This window comes from Cebidichthys violaceus, unplaced genomic scaffold (genome assembly GCF_023349555.1).
Source record: "Cebidichthys violaceus isolate CVI_PGR_0920_01 unplaced genomic scaffold, fCebVio1.0.p SCAF_10, whole genome shotgun sequence".
Lineage (NCBI taxonomy): Eukaryota > Metazoa > Chordata > Actinopteri > Perciformes > Stichaeidae > Cebidichthys > Cebidichthys violaceus.
In genome coordinates this window covers 14,481,299-14,504,423 of record NW_027176263.1, presented here as the reverse complement: position 1 = coordinate 14,504,423, position 23,125 = coordinate 14,481,299, and the positions used below count along the sequence as shown (strand labels likewise).

At 40.7% G+C, this 23,125-nt stretch overlaps 1 protein-coding gene across 1 annotated transcript in view; it reads right to left on the bottom strand.

Annotated features, from left to right (window-relative positions):
• Positions 1–22,564, bottom strand: part of fbxw4 (F-box and WD repeat domain containing 4) — a 44,232-nt gene extending 21,668 nt beyond the window's left edge. Inside the window, exons 1-5 of the mRNA XM_068718267.1 lie at positions 22,205–22,564; positions 21,221–21,316; positions 20,709–20,894; positions 20,405–20,537; positions 19,048–19,133 (exon numbers count right to left, since the gene is read on the bottom strand). Of these exons, the coding sequence (XP_068574368.1) occupies positions 19,048–19,133; positions 20,405–20,537; positions 20,709–20,894; positions 21,221–21,316; positions 22,205–22,389 (686 nt within the window). The 5' untranslated portion in view covers positions 22,390–22,564. The remainder of the gene's footprint in view (positions 1–19,047; positions 19,134–20,404; positions 20,538–20,708; positions 20,895–21,220; positions 21,317–22,204) is intronic.
• Positions 22,565–23,125: the final 561 nt, after the last annotated feature.

The window sequence follows — 23,125 nt, the reverse complement described above, 5'->3', positions numbered from 1 at the left end:
GGGAAAAATTTGCCCCCAGACCTGTGTTTTCGGTTCAGATCATGATAACTACGGTTGGTAAAGTCATATAGCTCCGGGTATCCAGTGAGATTTATCACACACGAGTTTAAGGTCTCAATCGCTAGTTTCAAGTCTTCTTCAATACAGCATGATTCATTTAGTAAATTATAGTCCATTTAGAGTAAAATAGACCATAAAGCAGTTTATGCTTTAGGGCCGCGCTTACTGTGATTGACAGGTCGTTGCCGCTACCAGACTTGTACACGTCACTCCTTCACATTCTAAATATGGTAACTTCTGTTCATTGGCTGCAAAAAAAAGCAAAATCACGACAGCCGTAATCCAATATGGTGACGGCTGAATCACCAAACTTGAGGCTTCAAAACAGCAGTCCACAAACCAATGAGTGACATCACAATGTCTACGTCCATTTCTTATAAACGGTCTATGGCAAAAACGCGAGGCACATAGAGCAAGAAAACGCTAGGAGCTCAGCAACTCAAAAGCAGCGCAGAAAAAAATGCTCCACCCTTATTGATAACAATTACAAAAAGCCTCCTCGTGCTGCTGAAACGTCTTATTTTTCAACTCTATCTTAATACAATAGTCACCTGGCCATACGTACGATAAAAGAGTTGTTGGTTGCTGTAATTGTTCCTCCTGTCCATACTGGCTGTTCATACAAGACAATTACTAAAGAAGCCTTAAATATTCAGGGGTCCACATTATGTCTTGAGTTAGGTACTCAGCTGTGAACCAGTAGATGGTGTTTGGTACTCACCCCATACAAAGCGTGGTCTTAAAGGGTAACTTACTTATTTTTCATCCTGAACCCTATTTTCCCAAGCCTTTTTAGACTTTTTAACTAACTTTTTAAATTGGTCCAGTATTGAGGGAACACGCTGAAAAAATGGGCTGCAAAGTAATAATATCAAGCAACTCCTCACCGTCAATGCATGTCAACTAATGGTGCTTGTTTTTGCACCGACAGGCTATTATCACAAGTGTCTGACAACATTATGGAAAGGACCTTACTTAGAATTGATGTGAAGAATTTCTGATTTATATCGCAGATGCATACTTGCACCCCTACTTATATCAGCTGTGTGAGGAAGGGGTCTTGTCATGGCCTGCACAGGCAAGAGAAATGATTCTAGCGACCAATAATCAATAAGGCTTCAGAGTTTATTCTTCATCTATGAAAAAGTTTCAATTTCAATCTCAAACTAAATGTCAACTTTAAATCCACCAGGGCACTGATGCATTGATGAGGTTTTGCCTAAAAAGGAAGATCTGCTGACATCAACTAGCTGCATAAAATCATTGAATTTGTAATTCATATTAGCTTTACTTTACTAAAAGATGCAAGGATTGAAAAGTCAATCAATAGTGCATTTAGATAAAGTTATCTTTATAGTAATCATACAAATACATTATCTATTGCAAAGCCTCTATTTATGAAACTAAATGTGAATTGAGTTATGGATATTGCATCAAGAGATCGCTCTGGGAATGAGTCCTAAAACCTAAAACTATGAGTTAGGATTTTTGCACATCCGGTTCCCTCATCCCAAAGTCAATGCTTTTTTTGAATGTTTGTATATTTTTTAAGATGCCTAAAATAAGGTCTGTGGTTAACACAAGCTGAAGAGATATTAAAGTTTATTTTTACGACACAAAATATATCAGTAAATATCCCACTCATTAAGCTTTTACGTGTCTTAAAAAAGGTTGCTAACTAGTGGCTAAATGAGACTACTTTTCCAATAGAAAACCCCATTGGCTTTTTGTCAAGGGAACCAGTATAATGCTAACTTCTTTGGTTGGCCTTTAAAAATACACAATCCCTGCAGCGCTCTATTATTCTGCAGTTAACGTAGCATTTCGGTGGACAGTAGAACTAACAGGAAACAAGGCAAGAAAGAGAGAGAGAGATGGAGAAACGAGAGGCAACAAAGGTCCCAGGCCAGCGCTCATCCCACAGGGCTCCCAAATCACTTTTCTAAAAGGACGTAAAAAGGCTATGCTGCGGTCCATACTGTAGCAAACATGACGCTGTTGGCATCAAAACATACACTGCCAAGGGGAGTGGTGAGAAGTGGGATATGTTGTGGGGGTTGAAGGGGTGGCAGGACGTGGTTGGAGGGGGGTCTAAGTGCGGCATACAGGCAGCTGTCAGGCCCATTAAGCAGTGCAGCCCATCGGCAGTTCCTCGGTGATTAGTGTTGGGTAAACTCATTTATGACCCAAATGGGTCGGGTGGGGCCGGGACCAGTATGCGCGGTGGGTGACCTCTGACCCCGCTGACACAGGATACAATAGGGTTACGGTCACACTCACTATCTGGACCCTATTACTCTCCATTACTCACATTACTCACTCCTCACTGGGTCGTGGCGCTGGCAGAGGCAGGACAGAGGACATCGGCCATACAATGAAAGTACTACTCCCCCCTTGTCTCCCCAAGCTCTCTCGGCCCGCTGAAGGGCCAACCAGGCCTGATCTGGGGTCAGAGCTTGCACTGATATTATAGCTGCTAAGGTCAGAGCCTCACTCGCCTAATGTGGGGCAAGTGTCCCCCCTAAACACACACAAGCGCGCACACACACACATTCATATCTCTGACCAAACAGGGTCCCGATGTGTGCCTCCCCCCTTACTCCTCCTCTCATCATTAGCAGCATGCTGGGCCTCTGCTGCCGTTTGGGTAACCTCATCAGCTGGCTGTATTATCTAAGGGCCTGTGTGGCAGGGTCACACAGACTAAGGGAGTCCTCAGTGGGAACCCAGCCTCACACACACACGCACACGCACACGCACACACACACGAGCAAAAATCACAGAAATGAAGGGAGGGAGACACATCTACACACGTTCACAACACTGTCATGCGCGCAAACACACACTCAGCAGCAATAACACACACAGAGGCGCATACAAAGTGTGAGAGCACCTGCTGGGAGTTGAGTCCAACAGTACCAACATTGTTAGCTCCAAATCAACACGCTGACCGCACAGGGAGCGCCCCGCTTTCCAAGACCACCACCAACACACTGCTGCTGTCCAGACTGTCAGCGTTCACTGATCCCAGCTCAGCACACACCAACAATATGAAGCCCCTCCATACATGTATTGATCAACAAGTGTGTAGGACTTTAAGCTGCTACAAAAAAAATTGTTAGATTGCTAGGTAGGGGTGTGCAATTTAGTAATATTAGATTGCGAACGCAATCAGTACTATGGCTCCGGAGTCTCCCCTGCATACAGCGGTGCAGCGCTGCAGCTAAATGATTAGCGCCGCTGCTATGACAATATCCCCAAATGCGACAAACACGCTATCTCTACTTTAAACAGCCATAGTCGGAGACAAGCAAGGGTTACAGATCAAACACCCCCAGCCATTGCCACCTGTGACAGGGGTGACAAAATTGAAAAATGGCACCACTGGAAGGACATCCTAGACGGCACTTTGTCACGTTTTCTCCACTGGAAGGACATCTTAGAGGGCACTTCATCACATTTCTCCAGTGAAAGGGCATCCTAGTGGGCACTTTGTCACATTTTATCCACTGGAAGTAAATCCTAAAGGGCATTACATCACGCTTTCTCCACTGGATGGGAATCCTAGAGGGCACTCCATCATAGTTCCTCCATTGGAAGGGAATCCTCGACGGCACTTCAACACATTTTCTCCACTGGAAGGGCATCCTAAAGGGCACGTAATCCTATTTTCTGTGATATTAATAAAGTGCTGATGATGTTGTCAGTACCGGTTACAAAGTGGTCACATACTCGGGAGTGAACGGCATGCTAACATGCTGACGGATTTAGTGTTTTCTCTTGTTTTTTTGAGAATCTAGTGAATAAGACCGAACACACACGTCTGGCTTAAAAGCGCTAAAGTCAGATTGTCAGCCGTCTTAGACCGGGTGAGGTAACATTTCATAGCCTTGCTTAGTAGGTAGTTTATGACTGTTGAATGCCATTTTACACTGATGCAATAGTTTGGTAATATAACAGGAAAACATCAAGGAGAACTACAGCATTGTGTGTTTGGCTCTATTGAAACACATAATTGGAGTGATGGTAGGAGATGACACATCTGGCCCGATGATGGCATTTTTCCATCAATTGATTGGTTAATCATTTAATATATGAAAGGTTAGAATTTGCAAACTGGAAAATGCTTGATGTGTGAGACCAACAAAACCTTAGTCCTTTTACTCTATCATGATGCAACAACTCAAACCAGTAAATGCTTTGCATTTTTACCTGAATCAAATTTTTTTTGATTGATGGATTACTTAGTCAAACAAATTAACTTATTGTGTCAACGTGAGATGGAACGCTGCTAAAGAGGGGAAAAAAGAGAAACCCATTAATTACCGTGTTTACGTGGCCGTAGCTGTAATGTTCACTTTGAGCTGGTGTAACTGTACAGTTCTGCTCTTGGTATAATATGCCCTATATTTTTCCAAATCTAAAAGTTTACCTAAACAGCGCAACAGTTCAAAAGTATGGGACTTCAATGTGTACAAACTGGCTGTGATGGCGCCTGTGACCCTGAGTGACAAATTATTTGAATTCTTCCATAATGGCCGTCTTGACTTTTGTTGAAATTAGGGAATTCCAAACAAGTCTTCTATTAAGAGGACATAATGCAAACACACAAAAGTAAGTCAGCATTTATCTCAGCCTCTGCCCAGAGGACCAATTACACATGAATGCAAGAGAACAGGCCACATCCCGGCGCTGGGAATGTGGAGGCATTTTGCTATGGACTCCAGGGGCGGTTTAGCTTTACCCCGTCAGCTCGTCCCCCCCATTCCGCCCCCCAATCCCCCACCTCCCGTCAGAAAGAGGGTTGTTAATTTGTTGCGCTTGACCCCGGGCTTTGTGCCCGACGTGTATCTAGTTTGTAAAAAGTGCTTTTATCTGCTTTCTAAATATGTCTGAGCTCAAAGGGTTATGATGCTTTTATATCGGTCAGGGAGGGAGACAATGGCCAAAGGGTGCAAGAGCTGACCCCCGCTGACACACACACACTCTCTCTCTCTCTCTAGCTTTCTTTCTTTCTTTCACTCCCAGACTCCTCTCCCTTGCCCCCTCTAGCCCTTTCTTACACACCGATATGCATGGGCAAACATATGCATGCACACAAACATGCACTTTCTCTCACAAATTCACACTGTTACGCATGGACACACACACACACACACACACACACACACACACACACACACACACACACACACACACACACATCTATGCCTGGACACTGTTGTCCCATCCCACCCCACCCCCGTGGCCCTTTTGGCTTCTGTTTGTGTCTCCTGTGTGTAGGGTCACCGGGACATTCCTCAGCCGGCCCCTCGACTCTGTTCACCCGGCTGGAACAGACTGGGACCCCGCACAACCGTCCCCACACACACACACACACACACACACACACACACACACACACACACACACACACACACACACACACACACACACACACACACACACACACACACACACACACACACCAGACACAACAACACGCTAATGTTCGCTAGCCGTCCCCTTAAGCGTTGTATATATAACACAAGCTCTCGCTGTTGCCATGAGCAACATTTACGGGATACGGTACTGTAAATGTAGCATGATGTAATCACACATCTTTTTTTGACGAGTCATGACTGAATTCTGTGATGTAATGACAAAATGATATTAGAGAATTATTAATGGGACTGGTCAAAGTGTAATCCTCACGACTTCTGCATAGTAGCATGTGGCAAAATATAATCATGGACAGTGAAACCATTTATATTATATTTTAAATCGTAACTTATTTTGAGTTTTTACTTTGCCCCCCCCCCCCCCCCCACACACACACACACACACAACCTTAAAACTTCTTGACTCGTGTGTACCACACGATGAGAGGCTGAAATACAGTTTGTCAACCCAATGAGAAATAAATAAATTATTAATTTTAAGTCCTTAACTATATGATGATTCACGGATACTTTGATTGATTGATGGAATAATGTTTACTAATTAATGGATACTTAGAAATGAGCAAAGGCCTTCATCAGGAGGAAACACACTTCACCGCACTGAGCTACATCTATGAGGACCAGAGCCCAGCAAAACTATTTGGACTTCTTTAGAACGAGCAACTCAATGAATGGACGCTGTAGAAGGATTTGTTGAGAAACAAATGAGAAAACCACACAAGTTAAAGTCACAATCACTCTGTGACATTCTGGTTTCGAGTCAGTGAAAGGAGGTCTCCGTGGCAAGTGTTTGTATGGCCGGGGTCAGCGAGGAGCGCGACCGACAACTTTTATATTGGGATCCACTAGAAGCAGGGCTTCAGTGATCACAGAGCTTTCTCCTGCTCAAAATGTGGTGGGAGTGACGCTCATTAGGATAATGTGCTGTATGAATAACACCGCCACCGGTACACAGCGCACACTCCCACGCTGTTAGGGCTCCTCGCTGCCCGGATCACCACACACATGTATACTTTAACACTTTAGGAACAGTGATTTCTCTAAACAACTAAATATACTAAGCAAATGGAAAATAACTATGAATGAATTGTTCATAATACACTTTTTATAAGGAAGTTATAAGGAATGTTAACGTAAAGCATTTATTAACAAGTATAACTGCTCCTAAAAAAATTATTTTATCTGTTAGCAGCATCCACTATGTGTTATAGTTAATATATTAATAAACACCTCTATCTGCTTACAACTACATTATGGTATGTTGCATGGAATGAATGACAGCAGTTTCTTGCATTGAGAATTTGGTTATTTTATATAATTTTGCATACTTTTTTATATATGAATTATATATCAAGCTTGTTTTGCTAATGTTTGTTTCATTTAATCCGTCCATTAATGTAACTGTTGATTAATCAGTGAATAATGTAGTCCAAAATGTCTTTACATTTTTGTTTTTTTTCTACCATCAGTCAAAAGCACAACAATTTTTACAGTGATAAAATGTTGTGAATGACTGAAATGATTAACTGATTATCAATGAACTGATTGATTAATTGTTTTCAACCATTTCACCCAGTCCTGGGGACAAAACATCCCAAAAAACCCCTCATCAGCAGATTAATTGATCCATTTTTAATTGATCTACCAAAGTTCTATTAAATTGATCAAATGAGCAATACTGGAGAATATTATAATACAAGTGTAACTAAACTAACTTTAAAGGCACAATGAGTGTGATTTGTGGGTTGGGATTTTTTAAACACCTGTGTTCGCCGTTTTCAAAGCTTCCTCTCAGATGCCCGCTTACGATCTGGCGCCTGGTGGAGGCCCAGAAACATCCAGAAGACAGCAAAACAGAAAAAAAAACTCCTGGTAGACTGTAGCGTCTCTGCCGATACAGACACCACCACACACAGTGGGTCATAAGCAGGGATGCACTGATCCGACTTTTTCTTTTGTTACGATACCTCCACCTGGACTTTAGGTATCTGCCGATACCGAGAGCCGATCCGATACCGGTGTTTGATCAATAAGCTGCCTGCTTCACTGTGTGGAAGTGACTGGGGGTCATTATTTTATGTGTAAGGCAACATCAGGCTTGACTTAAAAATCACTTTGCTAACTTTGTTAAACAAAATGTTACAAATAAGTACATATGAATCATCATATATTATGAAAATTAAAACACCCAACAAATCTTTAAAGTAAACAATTCAAGTGTTGGCAATTTTTGTGTTTTTTTAATCCAGCAACAAATCAGTTAAAACCTGGGCAGGGATCAAAATTCCAGTATGTGTTGTACATAATATAAAAACATAGAATTTAATTGAATGGATCGGCCTCATTGACACCCATACCCCCAGCACTTTGAGTTAGTCATTGGTGCATCCCTAGTCATAAATGATGATTACTTTTTTCTATGAGTCTATGCATTGCTTGTTTAGGAAAATTATACTTGTTCCTGAAATGAACAGAAACAAACAGTAGGCGTTACTTGGTCATTATAGAAGTTTAACAAGCTAAGAACTCACCTGTCTTGTTTATTTTTGTATGATATGCTATACATGTACACTTCCAAGACAAAACTACATTTATATCATTCATTAAGCTGCATGTATGAGTTGTTTTGTCCCAGACTTGGACCATTGTTTGTGTTTTTTATCGTGTCTAACAAGAGGCATGAGTGTGTCTGGCGTGAAAACACTCTTCCCTGGCAAACTTGAGACCTGAGAACACCTGTATGAGGCCAGCACGTAATGAGAGGTCTTTATGTGGTGTGTGTGTGTGTGTGTGTGTGTGGTGTGAATTTGCGTGCTTGAAGTTTCTCTCAGCGTGTGTTTATGTATGCAGTAAGTGTGGGGAGTCTGCGAGGTGTGTCTCTCTTCGAAGGGAATGTCTGCCTGTAATACGTGTCCACATGAAGCTATCTGTGTGTGTGAGGAATGTAAGGTGTGCGTGTGTGTGTGTGTGTGTGTGTGTGTGTGTGTGTGTGTGTGTGTGTGTGTGTGTGTGTGTGAGTGTGTAATGAGGGGGTTCAGAGGGAGCTGTGATTATTCTCGCCTCCTGCGGTGCGGGTCCTCTGGCTCTGTGGGCCCCAGGGAAAGCGCCCTGTATTTAACGTGTGGGAACGCACATTCTGCCCCCTTATCGCTGCATTGTTGCAGCCTCGCTCTTTTCTTCTCTTTTTTTAACTAATTGAATTCTTGACTCCTGAGCCACAGGGACGGCTCGGGAGAGACCAAAGAGAGAGACATGAATTTTGGGGCTTTTTCTTGCGGTTGAGTGGGGCAGAGCAGTGGGGGTGAAATTTGAGTGTGTGAGCCCGGGTGGTGGTGGTGGTGGTGGTGGTTGCGGTGGGGGCGCAGTCGGAGAGAGGGCCGGCTCTGGCTGGCTGGGTGGCTGCTGTGGCGTCACCCTGTACTTTGATACCGGAGGGCAAAGGTCGTCCTCCCCCGGCGGTGGTGAGAAAGTGCCGAATCGGGGACGGTTTATCCAACAATCATTTTCTTTTTGAGACTTTCAAAAGCGCTTTTGGCCCCTGCGACATCTTTGTAGTTGTGCTTGAGGAATTCTCGACAAAACAATTGTAGCCCCCCCCCCACCCCCGTTCTCACCTCTCTTCAGGGTAGCTTCTCCCTTCACTGCCCTGCCCCCCCCCCCCCCCCCCCCCCCTCCCCACACTAGTGGTCAGTGTAGCGTACCCCCCTCCCCAAAATGCCAAACCCCAACCAAGCTCCAAATCAGGATACTCGCCTAGTCTGGCAGGACAGGCAGATGGCAATATTGCAGTTGGCTTTCTGGCTTTATGCTTCTTGGGTTACCATCTAAGTCTTATCGTGAGAAGGGTGTACAATTTTCTTATTTTACTGGGCTGTAAATTGTAAATTTTCAGACATGGAACCAGGCAGTAACCTCCGGGTTTGAAAAGTGAAGCCAATGCAGAAGAGCCTTAAACTTGCATTCTTCCTAATGGCCATCAGGGGAGCGACTCCTCTGGTTATAAAAGGATGTCCGATTTAATAGAAGTCTATCGATAAACGTCCATACTTCTCTCTTGATTTATTACCTCAGTAAACATTGTAAGCATGAGTTTATGGCCTCAATCGCTAGTTTCAAGTCTTCTTCAATACGGCATGATGTTCATTTAGTAAATTATGGTCCTATTTAGAAAACAATAGCAGGGTATGCTTTAGGGCGAGGTTACCATGGCAAACAAGGTGGTGACAGCAAAAACACAAAAAATGGCAACAGCCAAAATGCTGAACTCTAGGCTTCAAAACCGCAGTCAACAAACCAATAAATGATGTCACAGTCACTAAATCCACTTCTTCTATACAGATTATGCAAGGTACCTGCAACATAGCTCGCTTCATCTTCATCCCAATACTTGCTATATGTAGTACCTTGTGTCTACAACTTTCAAGACTTGAGTATTTTTCAAAATAACTAATTTGGAGTCCATAAATGTGAAAATTAACCTAAGAGTCACAGCACATTTTAGGTACCAAACAGACCTTATTTACTATAGAGTTTAAATGTTTCACCAAAAATCAACACTGATTTTTCAAAATTCTTTCAATCACTGATCTTTTAATGGAGCTGAAAACTGGAAAAGAATATTTAACTAATACTTTCTCACATACAGCCTTCCTCTTGGAAGATGAACACACTTGCCATTCCAAAAGTGTCTTTTCAACCAGCACTTTACAGCTCAGCAGCAGAAAGCACTTTTGTTTGTGCTCCATTACTTTCTAGACATGTACAGCATACCTCAGTTTCTGCAAACCAGATGAACTGTGAACTGGGCTCAACTTGTAGAGCCTTCAAGCTTGGCTCAATTTATGTGATGATGTCATTCTGAGTTTGCGGCGGGAACATTGTGGCAAGCATAAACCCAGCATTAAAAAAAAAGGATGTTATGACAATCAACACACTGAAGCTGAAAGTCTATATTTTTCACTATTGTGAAGGGAATCCTGCAGACAAATACATGCAGCAGTGTTTAAACAGCCATAAATCTCATCTTTTCTTATTTCACAGGACTTGCAAAAAGGTTAAATTTAGCAGCAGCACCATGCATGCAGACTGTCAGGAAGTAAAAGAAACAATGAGAGATCCCAAACCAATCTAAAACTTATGTCCACAGAAGACAACTATGACCTGGACGAGCACCCAGCCGAGCGCCCAGCTCAAAGCCAGCCTTGTCCAAGAAACCTAATCGTCCGTGACTTGGTGTGAGAGCTGACCTTCCACTACACATCTGCAGCTGCCTGGCCCACACTTCGACCTGTTGGGTCTTGTTTGAATGACAGCAGGGTCTGCAGGAAACACCTCAGTCAGCTATTAGCTAACCACCTGCCCCTCTTCCTATTGCCTGGACCAACACACACCAGGTATACAGCAGGAGAGAGAGCAGTGAGAGACACAGAGTGGACAGAGCCTACACAAGCAGGAGACTCATCTCTAATAGTATCTATCCATAATCCCCAAATTAAAGGTGATATACAAATAATTTCAAATGTACTATAATGGCTGACATGGTAAATCCTGTTTAATGTCCATTTCCACAGCTCTAATTCCAGTCATGTTGCACTCACAACTCTGCTGTTCGGACTTTCTCCTTGTATTCTACCACCCCTACCATCAAGACGTTTGAAAGTACCCTGAGGGACACCTCATCAACACTATTCCAACTGCATTGATTTGCCTGTGAGCAGTGGACTAGTCAGAATTGCTAAATGGTTTAAAGCAGCGATTCTCAACTGGTGGGTCGCGGACCTTTGCCTGAAAAAAATTAAAATAAAAAAATAAATTTTGTGCTTTTTTTTTTGAAGGGAATTTTTTTTATGCAGCGGAGTTATTCACACTCCTTAACAGTATTTGGCATTAATGCCTTGTAATGCTAATACGCACCCGCCATTTCACAAAGAAGAACACCCACAAAGTTTGTTTTCATATGCTAATTAAGTGAAATGCAAGTGACACCGACTACATGAGGTATAGATTTTCTTACATTGAGGACAAAAGAGGGCAAAAGAGGTTCTGGCACAAGAAAGCATGAAGCCGTAATTTCAGCCAAAACTGAAGTGGTATTTGTTGGATCAATCCATAGCGGATAAACTGAAAACTAAACCTCTGTCAAATGACACTATAAGTAGGTGAATTGAAGACATGTCGGATGACATCAAACAACAGACCAAAGCTCGATATAAGGCAAGTGCATTTTGCATTACAAATGGACGAATCTACAGACGTAACAAACAAAGCAGTTTTACTGGTTTACGTGAAATATGTGTGGGACGGGGACTAACAGGAACAATTTCTCTGCACAAGAGAGCTCCCTACTACTACGACTGCAGAGGATATTTTCAGCTCAGGTTCAAACTGCACCATCTTTTCATTAAATACATTTGAGAAGTTGAAAATTTGGGTCGCGGCTTGCCATTAAGGGGTGATGGTGGGTCCCGCAGCCAGACCAGTTGAGAACCACTGGTTTAAAGCATGGCTTTACCAGAATGGCATTCGGCCCAGAATCATGTGTCCCCGCTGGTGTACGTGGGTGCGGGTCTCGACAGTTGAGGGCCTTGGAGAGGAAAATAGATTCTCACCTGAAAAATTGCCTTTGGCAGCCGAGGAGTCTGAGCTGGCTGCGACTGCCATTCAGGTCCTTGGAAGACAATTTCAAGATGACGAAAACTAGGGGGTGTTGCAAGACAGGGAGTCATAGTGGAAGTAATCGATCCCTGGGAAGATCGCTTGGCCAAGGCCTTCGAGAGGAAGCTCACCTCTGGTTTGTGAGTTAGCAGGAGGACAAGCTGAATCCTGGATGAAGTTGGATGCAGGGGCTTTCATGCAACTATAATGTAAAACCATCAGCCTCATTATTAGATACTCAGAGAAAATGCTCTGGAAGTGTGAACATAGTATAAAGACCGAAGAAACCTACTCTGTACAGGAGGAATTGGAGGTGGATGAGTCAAACAAAAGCAGGACTTTCTACCAGGAGACCGCCGTTTGTGTCCCAACGTTATTTTGAAGTTATGTTTTCTGTCCTTATGTTACCTTGTTACATTTTACTTAGTTTACGTACTTATTTTAAACCCTACCATGATGTTTTTCCTAAACCCAAGTGGTTTTGTTGCTAAACCTAAGCAAGTGTTTTTGTTTGAATTCACAACGTTAAGAGTTTGACTCGCTGGGCTACCCAGTGTCACCAAGAGTCCTGACCAAACGTCAGTATGTGATGAGAACGTGTTAGAGGATAACGTGAGAAAAACGTATCTGAGCCTATTTTACTCCTGTAGTGCCTCGTCATAGTTTATTGAACCTGTCCAATATGAGCTCCATCAGTGGGCATAGAGTGTGAGTACACAATATGGTGTGGAAAAAGAAATATGATCAAGAAAAGCAATCTGAAGGGGGGGGGGGCATGGTCCAAAGCAACACATAGGATCGATATCTTTTCCGAGGCAGCGTGGACGGGGGCGGTCGTCCAACACTAGCCTTGGCATTTCACCGCAGTCACATAATCCTCACTCACAGACCTTGAGATGATATCCAGTGGATCAACAGAAACACAGGGATGGAAACAGAGGTGGGCTGAGATGTGTGTGGTGGATGGAGTCTTGTTAAATATATAGATTATCAGTTAGACATAAGTTGATTTTTCTCCAGGTGGTTGACGATACACTGTGTGTAATTAACTGCTTTTGACGTGCACCAGCTGATGTCTGTATCACACAATGTACAGATACAATTATTGACCGTGTTAATTTATTTGGGTCATTATTAAACTTAACCGTTGTCTAAAGCACGGCCAAAACATCACAACGTACAGTGGCAGTAGCCCAAAATAAAAACAGCAGTTTATCTTGCTGGTTCTGCACAAGTAGCTAATAAAACCACTGCTCTGCTGGAGATTGAAAATACAATATGTAGCATTAAAAATGGATATTTCACAAGGAAACGTTATGATTTTTATATATGTATCAGCTTATAAATATATAAATATCATATTATATTATATAAAAATCATAACGTCTCAAATCAAAGCTGATTCTGATATGCTCCGAATCTGAATTATTGTTTCTAATGAATTAGGAATGGGTTGTAGAACTTCAGCACACATGAACTGCCATAAATTGCTTGGTTGAAAGTGCCGTTTCTATATTAATTCCCTGTAAGTGATCAAAGGAAAGGAGGATTGAGAAGCAGGGACAGTTACATTTCTAAAGCCTCTTTTCCCACTGGACAAAAAAAAACTAACAACACCCACTAACATCTGGCTTTTGTCTGGAGTGGAAAAGGTTACAAACAGCATTCGTTGCCGGAACAAATGACTCAGAAGTAACGGTTATCTTCTCGGCAGTGATGGAAACATGACATCCGGGTGCATGCGCTACTTTACCGCCGCAATGCTATGTGACGCGAGTTAAAGGAAATATACGATAATATTATCAAAAGGAATTTGGATAATTATAAAAATGTATTAACAAACCAAAAATACAATGAATATGCTCTCCTTAATAAAGCCACCAGACTCCAGTCAGATAACAGTCATTTTTACCTTGCTAGTCATCGAAACACACCTCATACAAACTTGACAGAAACTAAATAAAACCCATCAAAACTGTCTTCGTTAGTCTTTCCTCTGTTCAAACAAATCACCAACTCTGGTTTAAACGATTGAAAGAGAGAGTGAATAATAATAGGTGTAAAAAAACGGAGTAACCATCGTGACATATTCACTGTTTACTAAAACTGTTTTCCGGCATTGAACACATTGAACACACGAAAAAGTACAAATTGGCATACTAGTCCACTGGGAATGGGAAGGAGTCTATCACCTATTTTTAATATCTATATCCAGCAGATGTTTAAAAACATAATTTGAAACTAACATTACATTATAAAATAATTATTCAGCAATCTTTTAAGTTTTGTAGTACTATTTTAAGCATTGTCTTCAATGAAAACCTACAGAAACTATCAAACCGTACACATCAAAATATTTAAAAACTATGTAGGTTTGATATTGCAAAAAAGGTGACACCAAAGACAGTGATTTTCATACAATTCCTCCCCATTTTGTTAAGATGAAATATTCCAGCATTTCTCACCGTCACACGAAAATACGTTATTTATATTGACTTAAATATCATCAAGGCATTGGCTTAGACCAGGGGTCAGCAACCTTTACTATCAAAAGAGCCATTTTTGGTCAGAAAAGATAAAATCTACAATTACCGCCTCACTGTTGTACACCTCCGCCAACCAGCCATGGAGTTTACATCCATGTCTGTCTGAAATGTTATCACTTCATCCTTTTATCCTTTTAGAAATTTGTGTGAAATTGTCAACATTAGAGTTATAGACAAAAATGTGTTTTATTGCAGTGACCTTTGGCAACCAAATTCTAAAGTTCAACCTTGAGTCTAAGAGCCAGATTTTAAGAAATTCCCTCCAACTCGTACATACAGACGGATTAACAAACCCAAAAATATAATGCCTCGGGCCATAGCTGTCTCAGCTCAGGGGCATAAAAATCTGTCTGAAGACAAAACAACATACTTGAGCCATGTAATAAAGGTAACACAGCCTATTAAGTTCAATGCAGTGAAGACCCAATTGCAAATGGAAGGCAGAACATTGAAGAAAAATCTCAGGAGATTTGATTGGAGCTCATGCTGGCTTTTCAGCCAATGCAATGTGCCTGTTCTGGAAATGTCTTTCAATTACCTTTTTTTTTTTGCTGCAGCCACAGATCAAGTTTACAGGTAATCGACCTGTGCTGTCGGTGAGAGCACACAAATCTGTTTACGCACTTTTAAATTCCCTATTTTCCTCAGATTTAAGGATTTTGAATCCATATCTAGCCTAGCTAGAAAAACTCAAAGCCACCGCTATTGGTGGCTGAGCCTTGAGGTGGAATATGAGTTATAAAAAGGAACATTGCCTGCAGGTCTGGTACACAAGGTTTTATAAGTCACATTTTTGGGGGCCAACGCCATTTCCAGATTTTGTGCGCATTAGTATGGATCCTACACACAGTTTTATAAATGACACCCTTTGAACAAGAAATTCTCAGGATGTTTAAAAGACCGTTCACAGTGTGAAGCCGGTTTCAGTTCTACAACAAACGTGCAATTACTGCATCATAATTTGTGTCGTCGTATCCTTTGTAAGTTTTAGCTCGGCTTGTGCTTAAACGACTGGGATGAAAACCAGGAGCTTTACTGGGTGTGCGCGGGCAGAAGTTAAACAGGTTTATCAGTGAGTTGACACCTGGTTTCCAGGAGAAATTGTAATTAACCAGGTCGTTGGTCAGTGAGAGGTAGTTTCCATTATGAGGGGGCGGCAGGGCTGAGGCCCGGCCTGCTATTTCAGCCAGCAAATTGGAGAAATTAATGATGTGGATAATCTGCCGGCTACTCTCAGATCTGAGAGACGCTGCGAGGCCTGGATCAGACAAACGAGGCCCCCATGCATGTTTGCTGACATACTGGATCTATTCCCTTGAGTGCAACAGTTTACATTTTTGACTGAAAATTAGGCCCTTTTATCAGCTTCTAGTATTATTTATATGTCTTAAGTGCAAAGCTATGACTGGATTATGGTTAGGTTTTAAGGATTCAAATTCCTTTTAGGGTTAGAGGTAAAAATATTCAGTGAAATGGGTTAGGGTTAGACCTGCTCCAGAACAGCTCAGTTTCTTTCCATGTTGGATGACTCTACAATGATGTGCCAATGTAGAACGTACTGTGTCCTTGATGTAGGGAAGAGGAAGTTACAGGTGTAGAGGTTGGGGTTATGGATGGACACACGCACATCAGACACACTCCAACAGTTATCAGATGTTGAGATTTGTTATATTGTGAGACACTGGAAAGTAAACACTATTAAAAAATAAGCCCTTTTGTCAAATAAGCTTCGGCCAGATTTCTGGAGTTTCCCTTTCACGCATGTAGCCCACATCAAGAGATCGTCTGTGTTGTGATGCGGTCACGTAGCCAGTTCGTAATTTGGTCAAAAACAACCAAGAAAGATATATAACATAGGCCATGTCCTGCTATACGGAAGCCTTGGAGGCTGACAAGAACCACTGCGCTTTGTTTTTAATAATTCCTGAAGTTGTATGCGGAGCAGGCAATCATTTGGTGCGATATGTGATGTTTCCCACTTTGCAGCCAGATGGACGATCACCTGCCTTTCTCCGCTGGACGGGCAGGTGGTTGAAGTCAGGATACTGTTACAGCGTTCTGTATCTGCCTGCCTGCGTGCTGTCAATGGTGTGTGTTATTAAGAGCGTAAACACAGCTGAGAAATCAAAGGGCTCCTCGAAAGCACCACTACAAAAAGCTGAGTTCTGCTCTCTTAAGCCCATTTCAGTCAGTACCTTTAGGAATATTTTCTCACTGTGAAAGTGCTGACACTGCCGTGGGAACTTTCACTATGTTCTATAAGTGTTTACTCTATTTCTATAACTTGGACAAAGGTGGTGAGAAATGTAGCGTTACAAACGAGAGTAAGCGATATATTTAAAAAAACTAAAACACAAAATGGGAGATTAGTGTGCATGCAATGCCAGAGAGAGAGAACGAGGGAAAGCTGAACAAGCAAGAAGCAAACTACAGTACAGAAAGAATCAATGTTGAATGGTAGTAGTGAGGTGCCGTGTCTCACACACATCACAGACCTCAAAGTAACGCAGGCTACGTTTCCCAAAATATAATATAATTATTCATTTCGAAATCTATTCAGTTGGATTGGAGAGAAAATATGGCGGTAACACTTTCTCCATATCTATAATGCATTATAAACATGCTTATAATGTTATCATGTCCTTATAATCTGCTCTAAGCACTGTATAATTATAGTTATAAGCACTCATAAATAATTATAATGCTTTAATAATCATAACATAAAAACAATTTCTAAGGTGAAGTATAATAATATTCCATAACTGCTGGTCACTCTCTGTGATTTTGTTTTTGTAAAGATCACATTGTATTATAATCCCCATAGTTATATTTTTTTTATCATGCATTATAATCACTATTATGATGCATTATAAGTGGTTATTGGGTGCTTTGAGTAAATAATGAAATTCCTCAGGTATAGTCCGATATAATAAATTAGACTGATTTTGAGTCACGATAAGTGGTAATTGTTTGTTAAAAGTAAAAAAAAAAAGAAAAGAAAAAAAAGAAATATATATATATATATATAAATAAAAATATATATTAAATATATGCAAGAATGCACAAAACATTGTGAATATAATTGATTTAATTGAAGGGCCGTAACATAAAATAAGTAATTCAATTTGACACAATTTATTGAGGGACATTTAGATTTCAATAATGTAATGTTTCCCCAAAAACTCACTCTAAACCCTAAATATATAGATAATACCTTAAACAATTCTACTTAACTTGTAGCTGTATATTTCACTTGTATGTCAAGGTCTGATCAACAAAAGTGACCCCTTAAAAAAAGCTTGGTACGAGGGAGAGAGAATTTATTATTTAGAGTGAATTTTTTTCCAGTTGTGTCAAATTGGACTACTTATTTCATGTTATGACCAGATAAAACAAGTAAATAAATTTTACAATGTTGTGTGTGTTCTTGCATAGATTGAGTGATATTTTTTTTTACTTAACTGAAAGAAAACAATGACCACTAGTGACTTATAACCAGCCTGTATTTAATATAGGACTATAGCTGAGGAATTATATTACTTCACTTAAAGCACGGAATGGCCATTTATTAATCCCATTAGAATATATTATAACAGTGATTATAAGGCATGATAAAAAGGTGATAATGTATTTAAACTATGGGAATTATGATATACTACGTCTATGATCCTTGCAAAACAAATTGTCATTGAGTGACCAGCAGTTATGAAGTATCATGATACTTGACCATTTAAGTCATTATAAAATACTTCACAATGTGTAATGATTACTGTTATTAAGTACTGTGAATATTTAAGTATTTATACTTATAAGTATACAAGGCTATGAGCAGATTATCATGCATTATAAGTATGTTATTAATGCATTATAGACATAGGTGTCATAGAAAATGTTACCAAGACATAAAATAAATAAATAGTTAAATAATAATAAATAAATAATAATAATAATTTTATTTTTTACTATGTGTTAAATATCTTAGCAGCCAAACATGGGCTACCTGCCAGAATGGCTGGTCAGACTTGATCATAGAGGATATTATTATGAACTATAACATCAAAGGGGTGCGCTGGATTTAAATAACACAAGACAAAACAAGAACATGCAGAATATAATCCATTAAACGTTTCATCTCAATTTTCTTGGTTTTTATAATCGTTGGCCAAAAATCCTAATTGAAAATAAAAATGTTATCAATCTACCGGCTCCTGACATCAATCACTGATTTTAAAGAAGCGCATTCTGCCCCTCTGTCTGCTGCTCTTCCGAGCGTACCAGACTAACAGCTTTTTACTTGTGGCTCCTGTTAACCAAACTCTTGTGCGTGATGCTGAGAAAGTGCTCACCTCAATGTGGGACTAATAGCAACAGACCACACTCTGTCATACATGGGGATGGTGTCTCTGGGGCAGCTGGAGGTCAGAGTCCAAATCTAGAGAAACAAAAGTCCCTAGTAAGCACATTTAATAATGTATACAAAAACAAAACACACGATGTCCATCCATCCATCTATTCATTCCACCATCATCTGTAACCGCTTATCCTGGAGCCAGTATATCACAAGACCATACTATGTTATGCACATGAAATATAGACCCCTTTTCTCTTCGTAGACATGACGTAACGTACTCATATTTGTTTGTTTATTATATTAAACCATATTTTATTGTACATTTTCACATTTTCTATTCTTAAATTATGTCTTTAACTATGTTTAAATATTTATTGTCATGCACCAGTCACTAAACCAAATTCCTTGTATGTGTAACATATTTGGCAGTAAACCATTTCTGCTTCTGATGACACATTTTTGTGGGCGGAGCGTAGGTAGAGCAGGAATAATAATTTTTAGGATAATTCTCAGAACATGTTAGCTAACGCTGGCTATCAAATTTTGTTGGCTTTTTTAAACTTTTTTTTACTAGTTTCACTGAATATGTCCAGTCACTCCCTTTCCGTGAGTATTACCTGAGAAAGTTAACATTAACCTACGGCGAAAGCCAAGTCCTTTACACACCACAGTGCATCGTAAAGGAAAATGTATAAATCTTTGGCTGCCTATAACTACCCTGCTGAAAAAGTTGCTAATCCAGCATTTGCAACAGTTGCCTACACGGCTAAGCAAGCCCAAAAAGGAAGACCCACTAATCAAAAAGACTTTGGTGAGCAGAAGGCTAAATTATTAGCAACATTTTCTCTCCATCTCTCTCATAGTTTATTCGTCTACATGAGCAGCAAGCTCACGGCTGTGGTGGAGCAGCCATGACAGCTTTGGTTAGCAGGGGGCAAGCTAAACTATTCGCAACATAATCAAAAAGTATTAACGACATAGTATTGCATCATAGTTTGTCATCGCAAAGTTATGCGGTGAAGTTGGAGCCATAGTCAAACATTCAATTATTGCACCCAACAACAAAGCAAGATGAGACTTTCAATGTGTAACTTTAGCCTACAACACTTGCCTCCAGCTAACACTGCAACGTAATCATGACATCGGCTCTAAAAGGGTCTTTACTGCTGAATTATCATGAAGCTTATAGTGAATTGAATCTGAAGTGAAATGTTCTTGTTCTGGAGAAATGTAGAGTTTGAAATAAAGTCTACGTTCTGCAGTCTTCCTCTTTATGAAACAAATGTGGAGTCTACACGTCATGGAACTGTGCATCGCATAGATAAATCTGGATTGTAAGAGGTCGTTCTGACCCGGGTTGTTCGGTCTCTGGATCCACTGACGATGAGTCCATCTTTAGAGTCCAGGCAGTTGACTTCCTGGTTGTGACCCAACAACTCCACCGACATGGCCCTCCTCCTGCTGTGAACCAGGATCCTGCCATCACTGAGAAAAGAGGAGCCATTTTTCAGGACTAGTTTGAAACTATCAGGATTCTCACGTATGCCTTCATTGAGAAAAAAATATATGCAAGTCATCTTCCAGCATGGGTTGATAGCTATCACTGTATAACTGTTATAAACTCAAAAGGGAAGAACAAATAGAACACGTGGTAACCTTCCACCGCTGATCAGGTGAGAGTCTGTCAGGACGAAGCGGCAGACATCGCCCTTGTGGCCTGAGTATATTTCAAACGGGTTACGCTGGAGCCTCCCAGAGTCTGGGCGCAGATGGTACGCTCCAATATCGGCAGCCTGAGACAGAAACAGTACGTTCCCATCCAGCTGCAACCACGGCAACAGTCTGAAAACAAGATACGAAATTTGAGAGAAAGGACAACGGCGGTTCTTTGCGAGAGTTAGTTAAGAAGATGGATTTAAATCAAATGCCTGTGTGTTAAGTATGGAGACAGAGTCAGGACATGGTTAGCCTAGCTTTATAGAAATCTAGGCTAACCTGGCCCCAGAGGCCTTATCCTACTGTAAAACACATCATGCATAGTACACAAGCTCAGAATTTTTGCATAATTTTCTCATTTGTTACACTGCATATTGTCTAGGTGATATGGAGAAAAATAAGGTCAAAGCATTTCAACTTTTAAACAGTTTGTAGGGAGAATACTCACTCACTTTGTTTTCCATTTGAGAGGAATTGCCCTTTTGCAGACCCCGTCGTACCAGTTTTGAGCTATCTTCACCCTCTCCTTCAGTGGGATGGAAGGATATCTGCAATGACAGTGACAGTTAAACAACACTATCCTATCACCACTGTTTATTTTTGAACAGTAGATTTGGTAGAGGACATACTGGAACACTGTGTTAAAAAGTTTCATATCAAGTTTTGTATGTTTTCTGATCTGATGTTTAGAGATATCTGTCTATGTGATTTTTGCCTGAACTCCAATACAATGGAGGTGAATGGAATTTCTTTTGTGGCTCTCACAGTATTGAAAAATGATGTTAAAAAAAGAAAGAAAAATAGTTACATCTCTTTTCAAAGTCAGTGGTTTTATAACTCAGGATTATCCGCAAATAGAATACTATTTTCACGAGGAATGGGTAACAGAGGTTGTTTTTTTTCACTAAACAACAAACAGCTGAAGTAGTTCTGAGCCATCATTCTCATTGTTGCCAACATAATAAATCACAAGGTGCCCTGGTGGTCTAGGGGTTAAGGTGCCAACCATTCCTTTCAACCGAGTAGTTGATGAACTCAATTCCGACATTTACTGTATTCCTTTGATGATTTCAGCAGCAAGGCAGCAAATGAACCCAAACCATTTAAAACTGATTTCCAAAATATCTCAGACACAAATCAATATGTTCCAGAGCTATAACAAGCAACGGCCCCAGGGCCCCAGAACTCTAGGGGCCAGTAAGTTCTAAGTGTATTGTCTTGTCAAATGGTTTGTGTAAAAACATTGCTACCATTGGTGTTCTGTGCCCGGCTACTCTATTCAAGAAGGTAAACTGACTAATGGTAAACATACAGTAAATGCGGCCCAAAGATGAACGTTCAGTAAACACCGTCAATGCACTAGCCCAGGCTAAAAATAAAATAAAATTAAAAAAATACACAGCAGGTTTGTCATCAGTGTGCGACTGTTATCTCACATGTCCGTCCCGTTCCGAGTGATTCCAGAGTTTAAAAATGCTTTGGCAATGTTCCTCCACACGGCGTCCCGGTTCACAAAGTGGTAAATGGTTTTACAAACTTGAGAGAGGCGACTGAGGGATTTGTAGTCCAAATAAGACAAGATATGATAGAGAACATCTTCTGGCAGCTGCGATAACAGCATGCTGACAGCGCTGCCCTTGCCTCCTCGCGCACTCTGTGTCCGGGTCTCTGCCGTGCGTCGCACCCGCACGCGGGGCTACTTTGTAAAAACGGTTTTCGAACGTAGTAAACAAAATATCTCATCTTTACAGAGCAGCAGTCCTGCCTATTAGCGTTGTATGGTGAGCATGACAGAGGAAACCGGAAGTCATTTCAGCAATGACAGCTGATGACGACTTCCCTACGTAACTGGACGTGATGACGTGTGACGCTGGGATCTCTCCTATGCCTCTCTGCATTTCTCAAACTTGTCTGTCCAAATTGCTTGTGACTTTGTGTGAATTCATAGTGCGTTTATTTCTTGAAATAAATGTGTTTATTTATATTTACAATTTTATATTTACCTACCTTTCAGTGTTGTATGTGACAATATTATATTATATATATATAATTATATAGCATTTTACTTTTCAATAAAACAATAAAATGAAACTATAAAACATGCCACAATAATGAGACAAGAAAGAAGAAATTAGGATTAGAGCACGGCAAAATATTAAAATAGTTAGACGTAAAGTAAAAACAAAACAGGTTAAAGAAAGTTAAAAAAAATTGCAATAGGCAAAGTGTACAAATCTGCACTGGGAAAAGGATGTTCAATAAAAAATAATTTCCAGAAGGGTTTTTAACAGATTTGAGATGCTCAGGCATGGAGTTTTGAAACTGTCACCCTCAGTAAAAAAGTAAGTAGTTTAAAC